The following is a 23,418-nucleotide window of genomic DNA, read 5'->3' as shown; positions in this document are numbered from 1 at the left end:
AACCTGCCCACCGGATTGAGAGCAAACTGCCCACCGTGGCAGTTAAATTAGTGATTGGTCGCTCGGGAAGAGCAACCTGGGTCTCACAAGCCCCACCGATGGCAGCGCCTGCGATCGCAGGGCAGTGGCGCATCGCTTAACCGCTGCACCACTATGAATGCCAAGCAGAGAATGACCAATTCTGCATATATGGGCATTAACCCATTAAGCTATCACGTCACACCCTTGAGACGGAGCTTACGTGTCCCCTCCAATTTTAATCTTTATTAAGTATGCATTTGATGCCTGCTGTAGAGCGCTTATACAATATCTTTCGATTTTTTGGGGGGATGTCTCAACTAATGAATATAGTGCTACCTAAATGGACCAGCTGTCTGGGAAACTTAAATGGTGACGAAGATATTGTTTATTCTTGTTGTATGGCTGAACACGTTATTTACAACATTTACTGTCTGTACCTTACATCTGAAAAATACACAAATCTTGCTTGTTCCCAAGCTGTGTGTGATATTACATGTACATAATAGTATTGGACAGCAGAGCTTTGCTCTTTAGTACATAACAAAAAACACAGACGCAAGGAAGAGTCCCGCAAATTGAAAGCTTTGGACTGAGCTGTGCTGCCAGTCTTTAATGCGTGCCAGGACCGCAGTACATCGCCATTTTCTGCGACAGCTGCTTTCCGTATGCAAGCATGTATAGCATTAAGGCCTTCCAGTGAGTACGTGGTTTATTTCGGCATGTGCCCCGTAATCCAAAAATTATGAGAAGCCAATGTTAGTCAGAGGCACTGACCTGCCTTCCACTATTTTGTTTAGAAAGACTGAACTGCTTCGAGTTCTGTGTGTGCCAGATAATAATGTTGGCGAGACTTCTTTTGAGCAAATTTTCACCAAGTGCAGCTGCTCAAAAGGGGAAAAAGTTATTTACTTGCTTAAAATAGACAAAAGTATGGCAAGGACGGAACCAGATATTTGCCTTTCGCTTTCAACAGATATAATTGCCAATTTGCATGTAAATCCAACACAATGACTGCTTTTGACAGGACTAACTCAGCAAGTTGTTTTGCATCGCCCGAGTTTAGCTAGTTTTACTTTATGTGTGAAGTATTGATAGTGAGAAAAGAAATAGAAAGCAGAGTTCACTAACTTATATTCAAGTGTCCCAATGTGACATTGCACATTGGCAGTGCACAGCCTAGTAAACTGTGTCAAACAACAAATTTGTGTAATGTTTTATGAGCCATTTTGCTAATTGCCACTAAGACTATGCAGAAATGGCCAACTTAGATGGCTTGATGGATGCTACCTTAGTTGTTGCAACTGTCTTCTCAGTGAAATTTTGTGCAAGCTGATGGTGCAGAATCAGTTTCTTACTAGGAAGGAGCCTGGCACTGCTATTGTTCAACCATCCGGGGAATAGAGGGAAGCACATGGATCCTGACAAGAGTTGGCTTCAAATGTCCCTTAGGCTTTGTGTGTCTCTAATAGGTTTTGCAGTCTTCTAGCTCCACGGCGTCCATGTATGCCTCGCTCTCCTGATGTCGCACCAGCACAATCCATTTTGCGCACAAATACATCAACGTGCAACACAATTTAGCTCCTTTACTTAAATGAGAGTGAGCTGTTAACCGGCATGTTTCACTATGTTTATGCAATGTTTTTACAGTGCCAATTCGACAACTAAATTGTGTACTGTTCCTCCATCTCTTCAAACTTTGCAAAGAAATGATAATATTCAGAACGTAAATGCAATAATTTATTGACACATACTTGTTATGCCATTAAATTAGCCTTCCAATTCTTAGTAGTAACAATGACACCATGGGCGTCCGGAGGGGGGGGCAAGGGGGGGCGGCTGCACCCCCCTGGAAAATCACTCACTCGAACCGTGAGTGATGGCCGCACGTCAGGGGCGGCGGTGCGCTCAGCCAAAAGAGTAAAAGCGGCCCTGCTTCCACGCTTTGGGTCACATCTGCAAAGTGCCGCGTCCGGGGACGCGTCGTTGCAGACATACAGCGGCACCGGCGAGCATGTGTTTCGAGCCGTCTTGAGATGTGTGCCTGTTTCTTTGATCTCTAGAGAGATAGCGACACGGAGGCAGACAGTGCACACCCCGGCCACCGATGAATTCTTCAGGAGGGAGGGACAAATCAGCCGTGTCCATCCCCGCTTTGTCGGACTGCTCAGGGGCAAGCGGGCGATGAGTTGGCGCCGCCGCCGCTCGCTGTCTCCTCCGATCCACGGGAGAGCGCAGTTCCCCAGGTGAAAATTTTCAACTGGGAATCAACTGGTTCCAGTTTAACTGGTTTAAGGAACAATTCCCAGTTGCAACTGGAACCAGTTGCAACTGGTTCCAGTTGCAACTGGTTTCAGTCCTGCTCAACTGGGAATCGTTGCGTAAACCAGTTAACCTGGGACCAGTTAGATCCCAGTTGCAACTGGTCAGAGCCACAGAAAAAATGCGCTTCATATATGAAATAATTTTGCACCGATGAATGTTTATTGTGCGACGCAGTTACAGCAGTGTTTGCTGTGTCCACTGGTGCCGCCGTTCCGCTTTTATAGCATCCTGAATTTTCTCACACAGAATGTTTGTCAGATTTTTTACTGCAGCACTTGTGTCGTTTTTGGTAATCTTCCCCCAGTGCTCAAGGGTTGCTGAAAATAAAATGGCACAATGTCAGTCATGAACGTAAGCGGCATCTATAAATGGGTCTCACCTGCAACAACTTCCACCTTTTCTGGAGTCAGCCTTGGTTTGGCTGCTTCAGCTGTGCCCCTCTTCCGTGGTGCAAGACCGCCCTTGACGCTTCGTGTAGCCAGGCCAGATGTGGTCCAAATTGCTTGGGCAGTCTCTTTCACAACAAGAGTAGCCTTCTTATGCGACATTATTCTGGTCGCTTGCACTTTTGATAGTGTGATTCCCTTCTGGAGGTGAAGCTGGAATCAAACATTTTATGCTCAAAATATGAGCCTGAAAAATTAGCTGGTTTTTCACAAGCAAGTTCACTCAAAGTATAAGGCTTGTACTTACGGAGCCATCAAGAAGGTATGTGAATTCTGCAGCAGGTTCCTTGCTGGTCTCTGAAAGTTCCACCCATTAAAGTTCCACCATCAACAACATGCAGACAATAACGCATTCTCACAATTCTCTTAATGTCTCCAGGCAACTCACCTGTTGCAGAACCACTAGCTTGAGGCAGCTGAGTAGAGGGGCCTGTGTGACAGAATACGTTGCATGTTTAATGAGACCTCTGTATGCTAGCACCTCATCTGCTATCACATTGAGTTGGTAAAACTTACAGTTCGCCTGCACAGGCTATACGTAGTACTATCAGCAACGAATAAAATGCAAACAGGAGTACCGAAGTGCCAACATAAAAACACCAAAGTATTAGTTCCTGCAGAGGAAATACAAGTGAGGTAACCACTTCCAAAAGACAGTCTTTGTACCTTCGGAGTGAAATTACCTTCCGCTAGAACTGAGGTTACCCCATCTAAGAGGTTCTTGATTTGCTGTTCATGATTCAATTGTATTATTTGCATTACAGTTGCTGCTGATAGTACTTGGGCATTTAGCGTCCTAAAGCGCCACAGGCTGTGAAGGCCGCCGTAGTGAAGGGCTCCAGAAATTTCGGCCACCTGGGGTTCTTCAGCGTGCACTGACATCGCACAGTAGATGGGTGCCTTGTGTTTTGCCCCAATCAAAACGTGACCACTGCGGCTGGGATTGATCAAACCCTTGTCCTCGAGCGTAGGACTTGAGCCTAACCACTGCAGCGAGGCTGTACAAGCTCAAAATATGTAAACAGAGCAAGCAGAACTGAAACCATAAATTTCTGATGGAAAAAAGAACTAATAATAAACCCACCTGCAGTGGATGTGCTGGCAACAGCTTCAAGTATGGGTTGTTTAGCTGTAAATAAATAAACAACAGAATCAGGATGAGGGATTTCATGGACAAAGTAACGTCATTAGAAAGTAATGTCGCCTCACCCGTTGTTGCACAGTTCCGCTCAGCAACATATCGTGCTAGCAGCCCAGCATTTTCTGCATACAACAACACATACAGTAAAGATCATACATCTGAAATCCATTTAGTCGCTTACAGCGTGCAACTTACCACCTCTTGCAGATTTCTTCCCAGTAGCGGGGCACACTTCTCTGGAAATTACCTCACGCTCGTGTGATTCTGCATGTACAGAAAATTATTAGTTGAATGTAAGCTTAGTTGCAAGCCTCCATGCAAAAAAATATTAATAACCACATAATCTGTCCTCAGCTTTTATGTCACCTTTTAAAAATGCACATGAAATGAGTGCTCTACGGGTTATAATGTATAACATACATGTCTGGAACAGTTTGCTGAATAAGTAATATTGAATTTTGTTTCTCTGAACACAAGAGACTAAAAAAGGCATATACGTACGTGCTGGGTCAAAATCCATCATGGCCTCTCGGTCCTGGTTTTCTTCCACTGTTGAAGTAGATTTATTGAGGTTAGAAATGCAGGAAGAAAGTGTGAAGCACTAGCTTTCACAGTTCATTAGGCCGGTGCTATACATTAATTATTAAGTACATTACTGGCTTGAATTTGGGTTCTCAAAATACAAGAGACTGAACAAAAGCGTATACATACGTGCTACGACACAATCCATGTCGGCCACTTTGTCTTCTGCCACTTTGTCCTGCTTTCTTTCAACTGTTGAAGTAGGTTTATTGAGGTTAAAAATGAAGCCCAAAAAGTGTGATGCACTAGCTTTCACACTTAATTAAGCTGGAACTATACGTTATTTAGATTATGGGTTTCCACATTAACGTAGCAATATGCAGCAGCCTCACACACAGACAAACATGTGAAAAAGTTGCACTTACGCCTGAAGATATTGGACTGCAAGAGCGCCTGCTGTGCACGGATTTGCTCTTGCAGGAACTGGTTATTTTGTTTTAATTCCTTGCAAAGAGCTTTCCAGTGTTTTACTTCTTTTCTTGCTTCCCTGAGCTCGCTGCTTGCAATAAGCGAGTCGTCCGAGTCAGAGGATGTGCTTGATGCACGCTGCCTTTTACGCTGCACACAGAGTTGCAATATAAACAAAGCTTGTTAATGTTGCCTAGTAGACACAGTACAAAAATTTTGGGTTATCAGATACAACACTTACAGTAACTTTAGAATTCTTCTGATGTGCTTGGCCTAATTGCGTCCGCAGGATAGAGCTATAGTTTTCATTTTTTGCAGAGGCCTGGTTCATTTTTTTCTTTTTGGCAGCCTGGAAGCCAAGCAATGAACAATTAGTTTTCTGGATGAATGCACGCTATCACTGTATACATATGGGTGCGGGCGGTCTTCTATCGACCTCAACCTACGTCTATAGATATGTATAGTACAGTCATGGGTGCGATCTGGGAGGGAAAAAAAATTCTACGCGGTCAGGCAAAGCAGGTCAACGAAAACCATAGAAGCATGCGGGGTCATGCGTGGTCTATTTGCTGGAAAAAAAAGTGTGTGGCGGCAAAGCAGATTTTTTTTTTCCCCCGCGAATCTGCATCCCGTGGACTTTTTGTCCACATCTTAACACTTCACCAAACCTCTCTCCACGTGGAAGATAATGAAATATTTCATACCTGCTTCCTCTTTTGAATTACTGTTTCATCCTCAGAACTTTCCTCTAAGGTTACCCTCGGCACCGGGGGCCTCTTCTTGCGTTGAACAAGTTCTTCCCGAGTATCTACAGGTCCAATGTATAATACAGAAATTAAACAAATTGCTTGGTTAATTAAGAGCTGAAATCGGGGACACCACGAAATATGGCTACTTACCGCCAAGCATGAGAATCTGTGCAGTGTAGAATCCGGTATTTTCATCCTCCTGGTCGTCACGCCAAAACACAGTATATGGGCTTTTGTTGTCATAGTCAGACTTCCCCACTGGATGGAAATCTTGAATATCCTCAACAGACACAACATGGCGACGATTATCTTGGTCGTCCAAGAAGCGAACGAGCGCAAACATCTTGAGCTATAAAGACGCACGTGTTGCACACAATGTACGATGGAAAAAGTCGGTGAACAACACGGACAGCGTGGGGCACCTGCGTGAGTCGAGAACGGCTAAACGGCTTGGCTGTGACTATGGCTATGACTAATACATTTTTTTTAACAAAAAATGCAGTAATATTTTCTTATAAAACTTTGTAATGTACTTTAGTTATTATTTTTGCAATATATATGTGCATATAAAAAGTGAATAAGAGTAAAGAATTAAGAAGTCGTCCCAGAATATTGTTTTTTAGTCGACACAATCCAATCCTAGAATGTTACTTAGACAATTTGTGGAGATTTTGGTATGGTGGATGTAGTGTTGACGGAGTTGACGAGAACTGTGCACCTGGAAAGTTGAGGCACTTCTAGTCGCTTTTAGGGTAAAAGAATAGTGTATTTACTCAAGCGGGAAGGCGAGGCACTATGCCGCCGAAGCGGCGCAAGGTTTATTTGGAGCCATTCTTTGGTGAAGAGAGGCTACCGAGATCAACGGAATACCGGCAATCTCATGCCGGCAGAAGTGCAGAAGAATGCGTGACCTCTCGCATGTCAGATGCGCCCACCGAAGATGATCAATACGCTCCCAGCACCTCCTCACTGAACCCTTCTCCAAGCATTGGCCCCGAAAATGCATCATCCGCTTCCAGTGAAGACGAGCGCGAAGAATCCGACTGTCTGAACAGGGAAAGCGACCATGATCCTGCTGGGTGCGCATCTCTCCCCGACTCCGATTTTTCGGCAGAGGACATAGTGACACTGGTCATGGACTTCGCTATCACATCTGGGCTGACGTGGACACAAATAGAAAGCCTTATGAAGTTTGTTAGCTTCATACTGAAGAGGAATGATCTTCCCGACACAAAATTTCTTTTCAAAAAGTTTGCTGGGGTTTCGCTGGACACCCTCACATTTAATTATTATTGCCCGGACTGCATGCGTCTGCTGGGCGAGTGCGAAGGCGATCCGAAGAAGCGGAAAGATATCCAACTGACGTGTGTGCAGTGCGGCCAAAGCTATTCAGGGAGTGCTCTCGCCACGCAGGGCAATTTTTTTGTCAGTTTGCCGGTGGAGCAGCAGCTGTCATCTATGCTGTCATCAAAAGAAGTTGCCCGAGCACTGAAGACATCCTTAGAAAAAATATCTCAGCCTCGCGACACTGCCCTCAAATGTGACATTACAGATGGGGAGTTGTATGCAAAGCAAAGAGAGGAGCTTGGCCTCGGCGATATGGACATAACGTTGATGATGAGTTCTGATGGATGTCCGCTCTTTAACTCCTCGAAGTATGCAATTTGGCCTGTGCAGATGGCAATTAATGAGCTGCCCCAAAGTCTGCGGTGCAGAAGCCTAGCAATCTCCACGCTTTGGTATGGCCAATCTCATCCTGACATGACTCTGATGCTTATGGCCTTCACAAAGCAGATGAGGCTGCTTGGCGACACCGGGATAAAATGGACCTGTGATGGCAAGACTTTCTACTCAAAGGTAATATCGTTCACTCAGTGTATTTCATTTCAGTTGTAGATGCTAAGGCCAACCTGTTTTAGAACTAATCCCCAAGAAAAAGGAAATTTTAGCATTATACTAAAAAATCCTGTGTGCTTTGATTCTTTTTCAAAAGCCGTTGTTTTTGCCAGTATGTGAAGGAAAATGTATATTTTCCTGTCCATTTTTGTTTTTCATTGATTTCTAACCAAAGTACACCTTAGTGTATAATGTGGCAAAAATACTTTTCCTTGCTTTCTTTGTGATTAACAGCTGAGAAAATCGTAGAGGAATGAAAACTTTCTATATTAAACACAGAAACAGCACTGCACATTCAATATTAAAGAACTGAACTAATTATCATTGTTCATAGAGTACAAATATGGCTTGGTATTCATCTTGCAGGTGTACTGCCTCAACTGTGTCGCTGATGCACCAGCTCGTGCACTCATGCAAAATATGGTGCAATACAATGGTTACTTTGGGTGCAGTTGGTGCTTGCACCCAGGAAAATCCATTGAAGGTAAGAACACAGTTGTACAGTGCAACAGAACATCTCGTGTAGTAACAGGCCGAGTGCTGCACATCCTTCAGCTGTGTGACAGCTTGTCGTCACCTCCCATTATCCACATTGCCTTTGTGATGTAAACTCTAATGCCCATACCAGTTATTCTGCTTCTATTTCATTACTTCTGGCTCTTTTTGTAGGCCACATCACAACAGCATTCTGTGCTCTGCGTGTGATGCATTTCAGTTTTTGTTTTCACTTGCTTGGGGCCAAACTTACTATCACTGGATGGAGTAAGAAGTGCTCCAGCAATAAATAGAGTAAGAAGTTGAAAAGGACTTGCATCTGTTGTAGTTTGCTAATATGTTTATTTGCATTACACAGATCAGAGCTGGAGCATAGATGCATGTGCTTTACTTATATTTGCCTTATACTTATATTTGTATTAAAATTTGCTTAACAGGAACAGTCAAGTACCCTACCAGTTCCACCACCTTTCCCGACAGAAGCAAGGACTCTGTCATGAGTGACATGAAGAGAGCGCATGAAACTGGCATACATAAGCGTGGCGTGAAGGGACCATCTCCACTGATTAATTTGCCAGCATTCGACATTGTGTGGAGCTTCAGCCCTGATTACATGCATTGTGTGCTGCTTGGTGTGACACGGCAGGTTATGGAGTTGTGGCTTTCCACTGTTGGTGCACCATACTACATTGGTTCGCCACAACTCCTGCAAGAGATTGATGAGCGGCTGTGTCACATCAAGCCGCCACAGTGCATTCCACGTCTGCCACGATCACTGCAGCTAAAAAAATATTGGAAAGCGGTCGAATGGCAGCAGTGGCTCCTCTATTTTAGTCTTGTATGCCTAGATGGCATACTGCCTGAGCGCTACCTCACTCACTTCAGTCTTTTAGTGAAGGGTATCTTTCTGCTTCTTCAAGATCATGTATCAAGCAGTGACATTGCCACGAGCACCAACTGCCTTGTGCAGTTTGTTGTTGGCATGCAGTTTCTGTATGCTGAGAAAGACATGACGTCAAATGTTCACCAACTCCTCCACATTCCAAAAAGTGTTGTGCTCCAGGGGCCACTTTGGGCACATTCTTGTTTCTGCTTTGAGGCAAGCATAGGCAGGTTGAAGGGCCTTATTACATCAGCAAAGGGTGTGCCTCATCAGATTATGACACGCGTGATGATGGCACACACACTGAATGCCTGCAAGGCAGTTGCAAGCCCGCACGTTCAGACCTTCCTCAAATGTGGATTGCCTAAGGAGGAACCTGTAGCCCTTCTTGGCAAGCCAAGATCGGTAGAAGGCTCTCTCCGTACACTGATCGAGCAACAGGTTCCTGATCAGATCAATGGCCCTATTGTGGAGTTTGACAGAGTACGCATCTCCGGCCATGTATTTCATAGTGAGCAGTACAGCAGGCCAGAAAAAACTGACTGCACAGCAGTAAGACTGCCGAACAATGTGTGTGGAAAAATTCAGCACATTGTGTCATTTGGTTGCAGTGACACAGAAAAAGAAAAAGCCTTCATAGTTTTCAGAAATTGTGTAGCAGCTACTTCATTTGGCACCACTCACATTACAAAGGTTGAGAGGTGGAGCTCGCTGAAAGTCATTGAAATCGATGCAAATGTGGTACCATGCTTATGGCTACAATGTCATGGAAAATTTTTCTTTTGTAATCTTGTGAATCGTTTCAGATCTTGAGTATTTTCTTTCAGAGTTATTGTGTGCATAAAGTCTCATCACATAAAGGGAAATAAACAGCTTTGTGTAACTTAGAAAGGGGAATCTAATTGTGCAGGGTTTCGTGATCAGTTCACACTAGGTAAAATAATTGCATTAACTACTAGCTTAATCTGTCTATTTTTGTTTGTGTCCTAATGAGCCATAGTGTCAATAAGTAATGGGCTAGGTGCTTTGGCTTCCATATTTTGTCCTTTTTGTTGCTTGTATATATTGATGCGGGTAGACGACGACAAAGAGCGATGGCACGAGTGGGAAGAGTAGAAGACGACAACGAAGTTCGGACTGTGTTCTCGGTGCCGCTCGCAGCTGTTCTTGTCTATTTGTAAATATCTGTAAATATATTCTTTCCCGCAACATATTTGGTGGAGGTGCGGATTTCCCCTACGTCTACCGACGACGGAGCTCCGCAGCGGCCGCCAGTTGCCTTCACTCATCATGACCCAAGACGCCGCCCAGCAAACCTCAGCCCCGGCCATGACATCACTCGTTCTTTCTCCCCCTTGTGACCCTGGGACATTTTCTGGTACCGACAACACTGACGTCGACGACTGGATGAACATGTACGAGCGAGTGAGTACCTACAACCGCTGGGATCCGACCCTTATGCTCGCAAATGTAATATTCTATCTAAAAGACACCGCCCGGGTCTGGTATGAGACGCACGAAGACGATCTGACCAGCTGGGACGTGTGCAAAGAGAAACTCCGCGAATTGTTTGGACGGCCGCTCGGCCGAACGCTTGCCGCTAAGAAGGACCTCGCCTCCCGAGCTCAAACATCTACGGAGTCCTATGTGTCGTACATTCAAGATGTGCTGGCCCTCTGTCACAAAGTTGACTTTAACATGCCCGAGTCTGACAAAGTCGGCCACGTGTTGAAGGGAATCGCTGACGATGCCTTCAACTTGCTCGTATACAAGAACTGCACTACAGTGGACGGAATTATTAAGGAATGTCGACGCTTCGAGGAAGCCAAAAGCAGGCGTATTAGCCAGCCGTACACACGCCTCCCTAACACGGCTGCGACTTCATGTGAAGACCTGCGACACCGGGAAACTCCAGCGCCCTCAGAAAATGTGACCCGCATCATCCGACGCGAGCTCGAAGCTATGTCCCTTGCCCCCCTGCATCTACATGATGGCGACAACCGCTTGCCTACCATCTCTCTGGTACAAGCTGTCGTCCGCCAAGAGCTTGCAAACCTTGGTTTCCAGCCCGTCAGCCCTGTACGGTCTTCACCACCACCTGAAATCACTGCGATTGCTCCTGGACGACCTTTGTACTTCTCTCCACGTCGCCGAAGCCCTAACGATTGGCGGACAACCGACGACAGGCCCATTTGTTTCCATTGCCACCGCATTGGCCACATCTCCCGCCACTGTCGAAATTATTGGTCCCGTCGCAGCACATACCGTCCTCTCAGCTCCCACCGCGACGACGAACAGCCCAGCCACTACACGCCCGCTCCAGCCCTGCACAGTGCTACAGTCGACGGCCAGATTCCCCGCTCCAGCCGCTCCCCGTCCCCCCTGCGTCGACAGTCTCGTTCGCCCCAACGCCGTCGCTCCTCTCCTGGCCCCTACGGACGCTCGCAAGCGGAAAACTAGACGCTGCAGTGTCTGGAGGTGATGCTGCAGTACAGCCCCAGTCCCAAAATCCTCGATTAGCCCTTCGCGCACACCATACTTTGCTCGCCATTCATGTCGATGGAGTGCCTGTGCGAGCCCTGATCGATACAGGCGCGCACGTATCCGTCATGAGTTCAGCCCTACGACGCCGCCTCCGAAAAGTACTGACTCCTGCACCCAAAGCCGTTCTCCGCGTTGCCGACGGCGGAACGCCTCATGTTGTTGGACTATGCACAGCCCGTGTGACCATATCCGGCCGCCATACATCCGTTCTGTTCTCTGTTCTGGACCAGTGCCCTCATGAAGTCATTCTTGGCCTCGACTTCCTGTCTGAGCATTCAGCCCTCATTGACTGCGCCACTAATGTTGTTCAGCTTGACCTTCCTCTTTCTGCTGAGTCGTCGCCCCCAGTTATACACCGTCTTTGTGCTGTCGACTTTGTCCGTCTACCGCCTCAAGCCGCAACTTACATTTCTTTCTCATCTGTTCCCCCTGTACCTGATGGTCACTACGTAGTCACTCCGGAACTTGATGTCGCCCTGACGCGCAGCATTGCGCTTCCACACACTGTATTTACAATGTCGGCCAACCGAGCGTACCTTCCGGTTCTGAACTTTGGTTCATCCATCCAACCGCTCCCGCAAGGCATCTCACTCGCCACGCTGTGCCCTGCTGCCGAATGTGTGATATCAGTGGTGGACAGCTGCTTACCTTCCACTCAGCAATGCTGGCTGCCTGCGGCCCCATCAACAGTGAACCCAACGGACGACTACGCCGGCATGATCGCTTCTGACCTACCGCCGATGCAAGCTCGCGAACTGAGGTGCCTCTTATCATCTTTCCGCGACATCTTCGACTTTGATAGCCGTGTTTTGGCTCGGACCTCTGTGGTGACGCATCACATAAACACCGGTGATTCCGCTCCTCTCCGCAGACGTCCGTACCGAGTGTCCAGCGCTGAACGCACCGTCATAAATCAAGAGGTGGACAAGATGCTCGCAAAAGACATCATCGAGCCCTCGTCAAGTCCTTGGGCTTCACCAGTCGTCCTGGTGAAAAATAAGGACGGCAGCTGGCACTTCTGCGTTGATTATCGGCACCTCAACCGTATCACAAAAAAAGACGTATATCCACTCCCAAGGATCGATGATGCATTAGATTGCCTCCACGGCGCCAAATATTTCTCTTCAATTGATCTTCGATCGGGGTACTGGCAAATTGCCGTTGATGAAAAGGACCGCGAGAAGACCGCCTTCGTGACGCCTGATGGCTTATACCAGTTTAAAGTCATGCCGTTCGGCCTCTGTAACGCCCCGGCTACCTTCGAACGAATGATGGACTCCCTTCTTCGTGGCTTTAAATGGTCCACTTGCCTCTGTTACCTAGACGATGTTGTGGTTTTCTCGCCTACTTTTGCCACGCACCTCGAGCGCCTCTCCAATATTCTGACAGTGTTTCGTAACGCCGGACTTCAGCTGAACTCATCGAAATGCAAGTTCGGTCGTCGCCAACTCACTATTCTCGGACACCTTGTTGACGCTTCTGGTGTACGCCCAGATCCCATCAAAATTCAAGCTGTGAAGGACTTTCCTCTTCCAAGGTCGTCGAAAGATGTGCGCAGCTTTGTCGGCTTGTGCTCGTATTTTCGCCGTTTTATCAGATTTCGCCGGCATCGCTCGTCCCCTCACCGATCTTCTGAAGAACGACACCCCCTTTACCTGGGGCCCTGCTCAAGAGAACTCATTTTCATCCCTCGTCCATTTGCTGACCACTCCGCCCATCTTAGCACATTTTGACCCGTCGTCTCCCACAGAGGTTCGCACGGACGCCTCCGGATATGGCATTGGCGCCGTGCTAGCCCAACGTCAACAGGGCCAAGATCGAGTCATCGCTTATGCCAGCCGCCTACTTTCAGCCGCAGAGCAAAATTACACCATTACTGAGCGCGAGTGTCTTGCCCTTGTCTGGGCAGTAGCTAAATTCAGACTCTACCTGTTCGGCCGTTCATTCGCTGTTGTCACTGATCACCACGCTCTCTGTTGGCTGTCTTCACTAAAAGATCCCACCGGTCGCCTTGGTCGCTGGGCATTGCGCCTCCAAGAATACTCATACTCCGTCGTGTACAAGTCAGGGCGCCATCACCAGGACGCTGACTGTTTATCCCGATACCCTGTGGAACCACCTGACCTAGAGGACGCTGAGACCCTGCCCTGCCTCTTAGCTATCTTCGATCTTGCCGATATTGCCAACGAACAGCGCCACGACTCATCTTTACGTCCTATCTTTGATGGCATCCGTTCTGCAAACCGATCTTCGTTTCTGAACCTTTATGTGCTCCAGAACGGCATTTTGTATCGCCGAAACCTACGCTCCGATGGCCCTCCGCTCCTGCTCGTGATACCCCAACGTCTACGCTCTTCTGTCCTTGAAGAACTGCACGATCTGCCGACAGCCGGTCACCTTGGCGTGTCCCGCACGTACGCTCGGGTGCGGCATCGCTTCTTTTGGCCAGGTCTCTATCGTTCCGTCAAGCGTTACGTGGCCGCTTGCGACCTGTGTCAACGTCGGAAAAGGCCCTCCACTTTGCCTGCCGGTCTTCTGCAACCCATCGACATACCTCCGGAACCTTTTCACCGTGTTGGCCTCGACCTTCTTGGCCCTTTTCCGACGTCCCTCTCCGGCAACAAGTGGATCGCTGTCGCAACTGATTATACGACTCGGTACGCCATCACGCGTGCTTTGCCGTCCAGCTGCACTACCGATGTTGCCGATTTTCTTCTGCAAGACGTCATCCTTCACCACGGCGCCCCTCGTCAAATGCTCACCGACCGCGGTCGTTATTTTCTATCCAGAGTAGTTCACGACATTCTTTGTTCGTGTGACACGCAGCACCAGCTCGCGAGAGCTTACCACCCACAAACCAATGGGCTTACGGAAAGGTTCAACCGCACGCTCACCGACATGTTAGCCATGTACATATCGCCAGACCACCGAGATTGGGACGCAGCCTTGCCTTATGTGACATTTGCATATTACTCTTTCCTTCATGACAGAACAGGCTATTCTCCTTTCTACCTTCTGTTTGGTAGGCATCCCACCTTGCCTTTGGACACACTCATGCCGCCTTCTTCAGCCCCCACCACTGCTTACGCTCGGGACGCCATCTCCCAGGCCACGCTGGCGCGCCAAATAGCACGTAGTAGGCTCCAAGCCTCTCAAGTTTCCCAGAAGTCAGCCTATGACCACCGTCACCAGGCCGTCGAATTTACCCCAGGATCACTCGTCCTTCTCTGGACGCCCTCTCGCAGCGTCGGTCTCTCCGAGAAGCTCCTTTCGCACTACCGTGGCCCTTACCGTGTCGTGTGCCGTGTTACCGACGTGAACTATGAAATTGCTCCCCTTGAAACCTCGCCATCGTTCTCTGGCGCCACCACCGACATCGTCCACGTCTGTCGCCTTAAACCTTATCACGACGCTCATACGTCGCCGCCCTAACGCCGAGACAACGTTTCAGCAGCCGGGGGTCCTGATGCGGGTAGACGACGACGACAAAGAGCGATGGCACGAGTGGGAAGAGTAGAAGACGACAACGAAGTTCGGACTGTGTTCTCGGTGCTAGCCCGTTGTGTCGTAAGACGGTGTGGGCAGGGCACTTTTTTCTTATTTATTTTAAGCCCACACTAATATCTGTGTTCTCGGTGCCGCTCGCAGCTGTTCTTGTCTATTTGTAAATATCTGTGAATATATTCTTTCCCGCAACAATATTAATGGTACTAAAAAATGTGAAAATTAGTTCTGTGTTCATGGCTTTCACATTTCTATGTTGATTTGCACCATGTTGTATTGGAATGCATGGTCTTTTTTTTATTATTTATAGGTATCCAAAGCATACTTCTTGTAAAGGTGCTTGCCACATGCTGTCTTGTGTATTTGTTTTTTGCGTTTTATTGATACTGTTCCTGGTTCACTTTGTGAAAGGTTTGGTTTAATTTTGGGGGTTTAACGTCTCGGAGAGACTCAGGCTGTGAGGGACGCCGTAGTGGAGGGCTCCGGAAATTTCGACCACCTGGGGTTCTTTAGTGTGCACCGACATCGCACAGCACACGGGCCCAGCTGCAGTGTTGCGGGAAATGCTAGAGGCTCGTGTACTGTGCGTTGTCAGTGCACACTAAAGAAACCAGATGGTTTATCTGTAGCTATTCACTATTTATTTATTTATTTATGAATACTGTCAACCCTCATTTGAGGGTCATTACTGGAAGGGATGTTAAACCTCATAAAACCTACACCTGAAATCCTTTGTTCATTAAAGCTTTTGAATCAACACTGGTACACATAGCTTATTTTCACTTTTTTCCGACTTCACATCACACACTACTCCTGCTGCAATCAGTGCATTGGCAGCCTGTGTAATTTTGACCTTATTCCAGGGTCCAAGGTCAAATCCTACAAAGTGAATTGCATGGCTTTAGTACCCAACTGGGAATGGATTAAGAAATCTTGTTATACCTTCTAAAAATCTGATCAAACTACTGAATTTTTTTTTCCTGCTTTTATAGGCTAGGCAATTCAAAACTATTGGACTACTAATGAAAACTGGTTCACTTTTCGCTGGAAGATATATTTTCAGGTGGACCGAACTGAACTGCAACTTATACCCGTCTCAGCTTGCTTATACTTCTAGACTTATACCCAAGTCTTCCATATATCAATACACAAATTACTGATAATGGTACGATGATTTAGGATTTCTTTAACTCCCCGATAACATTGAATGCACAGTTGCGGCTGGTCTATTCATTAGCTGTATCCTTCTACATGGCTCTTGATTTAAGCTGACTCAATGCCAACTACATCCTAACCAGAACTACATTTCAACAATTCAAGATATAACTTAACTGGTTTCATTCGGTTCAACTGGAACCAGTTGACATAACTGGAACCTGCCTGGCACCAGTTGACTCTGAACTCGCCATTTGGCTCCCAGCTGCAAACCAGTTGACTTGTAACTGGCCAGCTAACTGGCTTCTAACTGGAACCATTTGAACTGTAACTGGCCCAACTGAAACCAGTTGAGTTCTCAACTGGTCCAGTTGAAACCAGTTAGATTTTCAACTGGTACCAGTTGAAAATTTTCACCTGGGTCGGTACAAGCGCCGCTTTCAGAATTTTCGGCAAAGGGGATTAGCTGCTTTTGTTCACGGCGACGCAGTCTCCAGAGGCGCCCCCACACCAGCGTTCCTTGCGTCTTCTCCGGAAACCAGCGCCTTTGGTCAAGGCAGCCCGATGGCGCCTGCCTGGCTCGCCTGTCACCTCTGGCTGGGCCTCAAATCCCAACAGCGCCCATGTACTGTGCGATGTCAGTGCATGGTAAAGAGACCGTCCGTCCCTCATAGCCTGAGTCGTTTTGGGGCTCTGAACCTCATAAAAACACACAAAACAAATTTTCCGACCGGAGTGGCGAGTGTCCCTTCCCCTCGGAAGTCGCGCGGCGTTCCTTGCGTGTGCGCGCCTCTTTGTTTGTGCTTCGGTGTTTTTAGTGGCCGGTTGTCAACGAAGCTGAGAACAACCAAGACAGCGGACGAGAAAACGACGAGCGGCGAGTAGTGTGTGTGCAAATACTCGACTGTGCGGTTGCGCGAGCAAGATGGAGCGAGGTGTATGAAGCTGCGAGCGTGCATTTATCTTGTAAATAAGTTTTCGCTGCATACATAGTCATTTTTTGTTTTCAACGTACGCATTCAACCGTTTTTCCAATCAATGTGTATATATTTTTAACACTACCAACCCCGAGGAACTCCATAGCCAGCTTTGTCTCGCGCGGTCCCGAATGATGGATATTCGACGCTTCTTCAAGCGTCAGCGGTTGTCTGACGAAGCATTATCCAAATGCGCCCCTGCAGATTCTGGTGTGACATGTGACAACGGTGTAGCATTTGAACAGAGTGATGCAAGCTTTTATCACCGGACAGTAGCTGATGTCGTCGACTCCATGGAAGGGACTCTGTCAACAGTGAGTTCAGGTGATGCAGCAGGCCGAGATGATTCCATTTCTCCTTTCTTGGGATTCAAGTCCGGATTTGACCAGAGCGATGCAACCTTTCATCACCGGACAGTAGCCGGCGTCGTCGTCTCCATGGAAGGAACTCCACCAGCGAGCTCCGGTCACGCAGTAAGCCGAAACGATTCCCTTTCTCCTTGCTTGGGATCGAAGTCCGGAGACAACATCAAGAAAACAAATAACTTGCCTCAAGAATATGACTTAGGAGAGTTTCTAGGCAAAGCTAAACTCACTGGCATACCGGACTTTTTGAAGTTACGTCTTCTTACTAAGCCATGGTCGCCAAATGTCACATATGATTTTAAGAAGGATGTAACACCTGGAAAGAGGCCTTTTCGACATCAATGGCTGGGAGATTACGCCCCCTGGCTTGCGTACTCAGCGACAGCGAAAGGCGCCTTTTGTCGTTTTTGCGTCATTTTTCCTCCGCGTGTTCACCGGGGTACTCAAGGTAGTTCTATCGTGCGCGCTTTCAGTAACTACAGAAAAATGCACGAGGCGTGCAGGGATCACGTAAAATCACAATGGCACCAGGAGGCAATGACGGCCTCACAGAACTTTATGGATGTGATGAAAGGCAAGCAGCTACCCGTTGTACAGCAGCTGAACAGAGCACTGCACGCGCAAGTTGAAAGGAACCGTGAGAAACTATTTCCAATAGTTTCCACCATTGTCTTTTGCGCGACGCATGACTTGCCGATTCGCGGCAAGCAGTCCGATAGTGGAGTCTTCAATGATCTGCTTGACTTTCGTGTAGAAGCTGGAGATACTCTACTTCAGGAGCACTTCGCTTCTTCTGCTGGCAATGCCAAGTACACTTCTGTCCGCGTCCAGAACGAGATCATCACAATCTGTGGCGACATCCTGAGAGAGCAGATAGTTACCGAAACTAACAAAGCGTTTGCTTTTTCCGTTCTTGCTGACGAAACTGCAGATATTTCAGGAAAAGAGCAGATGTTGTCGTGACGCAAGGTAGCAGATCCCACCGCTGCCACCAGTTGTTGTGGCTCGAGGTAGCGTGGCCAGAAGTTGCGTCACCAAGGGGCTCGTACAGGATGAGGGAATGGTCTGAACTTCAGATGGTTGGAGATTACAAAAACAAGCAGATTTAATGGCAAGAAACTGAGACACTTATTTACAAAAATTTACAAAGGAAGAACAAGGAATCAAAATTTAAGAGTCCATAGCGTGGAGCGTCTGGATGAGCCTGATACTCAAGGCTCAGAGCCACTGGATGAACCTATTACCGTAGGTCCAGAGCGTTCGTGCCCACTTTGGTCGCAGTTTATATAGCCCAAGGCTCCGCCCTTTCACCAGGCGACATTCCATCGTGGCACAAAAGTTCGGCACCAGCACCGCCATCGAAGACCTGTTGAGCCCCCTCACTAGGCGGTAACTCATCGTAGCACAAAAGATCGCCACCACACGTCACAGACGCAGCTGGCCAAGACACCTGTTGAGAGCCCGCACGTGGGAACTGGCAAGGAAGATGCTAAGTCCGCATTCCTAAGTCCGCAGTTCGCATTCCGCATTCCTATAGCATTGTGTCGTGTTGACGTCACAGCCGCAGCTTCGCAGGCTTCCTTTGATTCGTTCCGGGATTTTTTTTCAAGACGAGGGACACCCTTTCTTCTCCTGTCGTCGGTTGCTTCTCGAAGGGGAGGTCGTTTTCGCCGAGCCGAGTGTGGGAAGAGCCTCGTCGGCCACTTCCAAGAAAGTCACCCTTTTTCGTGAGGTCAAGTTGAAGTCAAACGACCCGTCAAAATTGCCGCTACGTTGAATCTCCCTCCGTTTCATCTCGGGTCTCAAGATGGGTCGTAACAATGTCTATAGGCGTTCGCTTTATTGACAAGGCGGAAGTCGAAGTGTGCGTTCGAGAGCAGTTTTTGGGATTTGTAGAGCTGGAGCAATTAAACTCCGCTTGCATCGCCGCGGCAATCTTGAAGCTTTTGACGAATGTCGGACTGATTCTTTCGAACCTCGTTGGACAGGGGTACGATGGATGCTCTACAATGGCTGGAAAAGAAGCTGGAGTGAACAAAATTATACAAAAACAGTTCCCGAAGGCACTATTTTTCCACTGTGCAAGTCACAAACTAAATCTCGTCATCAACGATTTGAACGACGTCTCTGAAATTCGAAACACAATTGGGATAATCAAACAAACCATAAACTTCTTCCGCGAGAGCGTGCTCCGGAGAAAATTGGTGCCCAACATTCCGATGCTGTGTGAGACAAGATGGTCTGCAAAGTACAAGTCTATTAGGATCTTCTCTCAGCATTACGTGGCCATAGTCGAAGCACTCGAGCAGCTCGCGTCCACGGAATCATGCTCGAACGCTGCAACTAGACAACGAGCTCACATCCTCTACTGCGCAACAACAAGCTCATCTTTCATCGTCTGCTTGCATATTGTAGCGAAGTACAGCGCTCGGCTCGAACCAGCTACGAACATTCTGCAAGGTGTATCCATGGACTTCCATTCTGTGCATGGCCACATCACTGAGCTACAACGTATTTTTCGCGGCCACCGGACAAACGCTGTAGAGGAGTTCTCTAACATCATGAATGCAGCAAGGGAGGCAGCCAATCACTTAAATGTGGTGATATATCTGTACCAAGACAAGTCTCTCGTCAGGCCCACCGAGACAACTACGGGATTCAGTCGCCAGAGGAATACTACCGTGTAGCAATATATGTGCCGTACTTGGACTCCCTCACTGCTTCTTTAGCTCGGCGCTTTTCTGAAAGCAATGAGAGGAGCTTCAAACTTCTCCAGCTGCATCCATCAAAAATGAAGCACTTGAGCCGTGTTGAGTTCGCTGTTCTCGCCGAAGAACTCCAGTGCTTTTACGGCATCGACAACTTCAAGGAAGAGGCCATCTCTTGGTACGAGATGTGGTGCAACAAAACTGGGGACCCATCAGAAATAACTTACTGCGAGCTTCTACATCAGGCCAAGACATTCTTCCCTGGTGTTGCAAAAGCCATTGAGGTGGCTCTGGCTTTGCCAGTTACTACCTGTACGGTCGAACGCTCCATCAGTACAATGAGGAGAGTGAAAACGTGGCTACGCTCAACGATGACAAACGACAGACTGGACGGCCTTTGTATGATGAGTGTGCACCGAGAGCGTGTAATGAAGCACAGAAATGAATTTATCACCAGTGTCATCACGCAATTCGCCCAGAAAAATCCGAGGCGTCTACAGTTTCTGTTCAAGGAAGACTGAGTGACTGTCGTTGCGTGTTTGTGAACATATTGTGCTGTGTGCTGGTCATCAATCCGGGTGTGTCGAGAACCCGTATGCAGCAAGACTGAGCACTCTTCTCCACGAAGTGATAGTATCTTTTTGCATTTTTATTAATTTTAATTGTTTCTTCGTTGATAAACTCCAATGTATCTCTCCTAGCCTCGCTTTAATTTGCTGTTTGTAATTTTTCTTTCATGTGTGTATTTTACTTATTTATTTTATTTGTATATAAATAAATAAATTTACTCCGCAAATAGTGCCTTTTTGCTACGAACATACCCCCCCCCCCCCCCCCCTCCGGCGCCAACAACCAATGGGGCCCCCCCCTGCAAAAAATTCTGCGGACGCCCTTGAATGGCACCAGCAGACCGCAGTGCTGGACAGTATGAAACTAAGAGAAGCCTCCCAATCCTATTTGTAGCAAACCACAGAACCAAACACTTTTCTTTTTACACACCCTTTGCTCTTGTTCTGCACTGGCATGGTCAGTAAATGAACTACACAACTCTAAGCCTGCCCTTTTAATGAGTCCTCAGAGACAGACACCCAACACCTCTTGCAGAGAATACTGAATGCAAATTCCTGCCCAATACAGCTTCCTCCCATTGCATTTTTTTACCCCAAAAGCATGACTACTGACACGTTAGGTGTGCTACTGATAAAAAGAACGAGTAACTTTCAGTCCACAATGCCTCACACAATTAATGCATTCCAATATGAAGCTGTCGCAAGCAGACGCGGGTGTTGCAAGAGAAGTTCTGCTATGAGCTGTATATACATTTGCGGTACTTTCTTCTCGAAGAAAATGTCCATAGTACACCTGACAGAGGCATGGCAGGTCTAAAAGCAGCGCAATGCCTGCATACGCGCAACACATCCAGCAGAAACCATTCCATGTACGCAGCCCACTACTGCAAAAGTCGAGGCTCTGGACGAAGGCAGCTATGAAAACATTACATTCTCTCAGATTAATCAACCAATAAATTTTAAGAGCCGCAAGGACACAGTGGACACTGAATTAGTTATGACCGCCTGGTGCTCTTAAGCTCACTCTGAAATCTAAGCGAATGATTTCACACATGCAGCACTGACTGCGGAAGTCTCAGTACTTTTTCGAATGCAAGAATACCAGTGTACTAGCCTGCATTGTATGCCGTAGGCTAGTGCGTGTGCCGTACCAGATGGACAGATTGGGAAAAGCTACATCGTGTTTAAAGGATGAATAATTCCAGAAAGAGGTGCCAGTATAACTAAATATGCCAAATTTCATCGAGGCAAATGAGAAACCTTCACGTTTTCAAAGCTGCATTCTTTACTAGAACTACCAGGCCACTTGAGCTGCCACAAATGTTTGGTCCCCCATTCACTTTTGTGCTAGCATGAGTTTGAGAAAACTAATAAACATAACTGGAACAGCAGTTGTAGAAAAACAGCAGAGAGTCCCAAGGTCCTGTACTGAAGTTCACAGGTCTTTAGCCCGAGCCAGTAACAGTTGCCTCTGGTCGCATGGTGAGTGACTCGAGAGTGGTACATTTGTCGCCGTTTCTGGTCCAATTACAAGAATGCCACTTGCAAAAGCTTAGGCAAGTGCTCCAGAAGAATTGGCACCGCAGAAATGTTGCCTGCTAAGCCAAGTTCCAGGGCAGCAAAGTAGGTTCGGATGGTTTATGACACAGGCGCACTGTGGTTCATCGCTAGGGCCCGGAAATTGAGCACTAATATAATCCAGGACCAAATAAGCAAACATTTAGGCTCTAACAAAATCGAATAGGTGACTCAAAACCAAAAATAGGCACCTTGATTCATACTTTCAAATCGTTTTTCAGCAAAGTAAATAATACTAATGCCAAAAAATTCATTAAAGCCAGTCTCTCCATATAGCTACTTCACAAGAATGATGAATGATTGGTCGCACTAGTCAAGCACACTGAGCTTGTACTCCTGGAAGCACGCTGCAATAAATGACGCCATTGCGTTGTAAAACCTGAACTGCCTTCTGCTCTCTGCAAACATAACATTACACTTGAACTTTCCATGCGCTACGAAGTTAGTGGCATAAACCTGAAACATGAGGTTTCAAGGGCGTTCAGCTCACCACTTGATGCAACTGTATCATCTTCATGTGGTACAAGTCTAATCTTTGAAACAGTTGCAAGGTTATTGCCCCCCAACTACTGCTTCTTCTCCCGTCTTAAGCCCACTCTCCTGGAAGGTGCCTGCACAGTTCACCTGCCAATGCACAAAGCTGCCTGACTAGCTTTGCTAGATTGATGCAATGCAGTGGTGGTTTGCAGCTGATATGCCTGGTGCTTGTCAGTGCCGCAATCTCTTGAGTCATTTATTCTTTGTCACACTGACCGCTTTCTTTGCAGCAATGGGGGGAGTAATTTTACTTGTGAAAGCTGCAAGAACTGGCAGTATTTGCTCAGAACCGTCACAAAGACAAGCAAATTCCAGGATGCCATGTTTAGACATTTATGGGCTCATTTAGGCGAACGTAGAAAGTTCCAGGCCTTACTTGCCAGCTGCACTGCCTTGCAACCACCAGTGTCTAATGGGGACCACTCCTGAAGCAGCAAACCTTCGTGGTTCTACCTATTTCAAAGTGTTAAAATGAGAGAAGATCTAATTGTACTTTGTCAGAAAAAAAAACAAACTGGGTAGCGTATAGCACGCAAAG

General features: G+C 47.2%; 3 protein-coding genes and 1 long non-coding RNA gene across 4 annotated transcripts in view; 2 read left to right on the top strand and 2 right to left on the bottom strand.

Moving 5' to 3' along the window:
- Nucleotides 1-17,488, bottom strand: part of LOC149371984 (uncharacterized) — a 37,381-nt gene extending 19,893 nt beyond the window's left edge. Inside the window, exon 1 of the long non-coding RNA XR_016286947.1 lies at nucleotides 17,390-17,488. This is a non-coding gene — a long non-coding RNA (uncharacterized LOC149371984). The remainder of the gene's footprint in view (nucleotides 1-17,389) is intronic.
- On the bottom strand, nucleotides 2,474-11,238 carry LOC149371986 (uncharacterized). The gene is made up of 13 exons (XM_089566315.1): nucleotides 5,820-11,238; nucleotides 5,625-5,728; nucleotides 5,162-5,269; nucleotides 4,878-5,070; nucleotides 4,642-4,704; nucleotides 4,432-4,479; nucleotides 4,126-4,194; nucleotides 3,999-4,052; nucleotides 3,874-3,918; nucleotides 3,178-3,219; nucleotides 3,037-3,086; nucleotides 2,723-2,942; nucleotides 2,474-2,660 (listed from the first exon to the last, which is right to left on the bottom strand). Exons 1-13 carry the CDS (start codon nucleotides 6,010-6,012, stop codon nucleotides 2,518-2,520), a joined length of 1,332 nt encoding a protein of 443 aa, XP_089422441.1. The 5' UTR covers nucleotides 6,013-11,238; the 3' UTR covers nucleotides 2,474-2,517.
- LOC149371987 (uncharacterized) lies at nucleotides 6,346-8,214 on the top strand. The gene is made up of 2 exons (XM_089566318.1): nucleotides 6,346-7,526; nucleotides 7,932-8,214. Exons 1-2 carry the CDS (start codon nucleotides 6,465-6,467, stop codon nucleotides 8,172-8,174), a joined length of 1,305 nt encoding a protein of 434 aa, XP_089422444.1. The 5' UTR covers nucleotides 6,346-6,464; the 3' UTR covers nucleotides 8,175-8,214.
- Nucleotides 8,345-15,756, top strand: LOC149371985 (uncharacterized). Its single transcript, XM_089566317.1, has one exon. The coding sequence runs from the start codon at nucleotides 8,437-8,439 to the stop codon at nucleotides 9,754-9,756; it is 1,320 nt and encodes a 439-aa protein (XP_089422443.1). The 5' UTR covers nucleotides 8,345-8,436; the 3' UTR covers nucleotides 9,757-15,756.
- Nucleotides 17,489-23,418: the final 5,930 nt, after the last annotated feature.

This window comes from Amblyomma mixtum, chromosome 1, assembly GCF_055824585.1.
Source record: "Amblyomma mixtum isolate Tamu chromosome 1, ASM5582458v1, whole genome shotgun sequence".
NCBI lineage: Eukaryota > Metazoa > Arthropoda > Arachnida > Ixodida > Ixodidae > Amblyomma > Amblyomma mixtum.
This window is presented reverse-complemented; position numbering and strand designations above follow the sequence as displayed.

Coding starts and splice junctions, on each gene's coding strand:
- LOC149371986 (XM_089566315.1), bottom strand. CDS start 6,012: ATGTTTGCGCTCGTTCGCTTCTTGGACGACCAAGATAATCGTCGCCAT. Junction 4,705..4,877: donor GCAGTCCAATATCTTCAGGC/GTAAGTGCAACT, acceptor CTACTTCAACAG/TTGAAAGAAAGCAGGACAAA. Junction 3,919..3,998: donor GCGGAACTGTGCAACAACGG/GTGAGGCGACAT, acceptor ATTTATTTACAG/CTAAACAACCCATACTTGAA.
- LOC149371985 (XM_089566317.1), top strand. CDS start 8,437: ATGCATGTGCTTTACTTATATTTGCCTTATACTTATATTTGTATTAAA.
- LOC149371987 (XM_089566318.1), top strand. CDS start 6,465: ATGCCGCCGAAGCGGCGCAAGGTTTATTTGGAGCCATTCTTTGGTGAA. Junction 7,527..7,931: donor GCAAGACTTTCTACTCAAAG/GTAATATCGTTC, acceptor TTCATCTTGCAG/GTGTACTGCCTCAACTGTGT.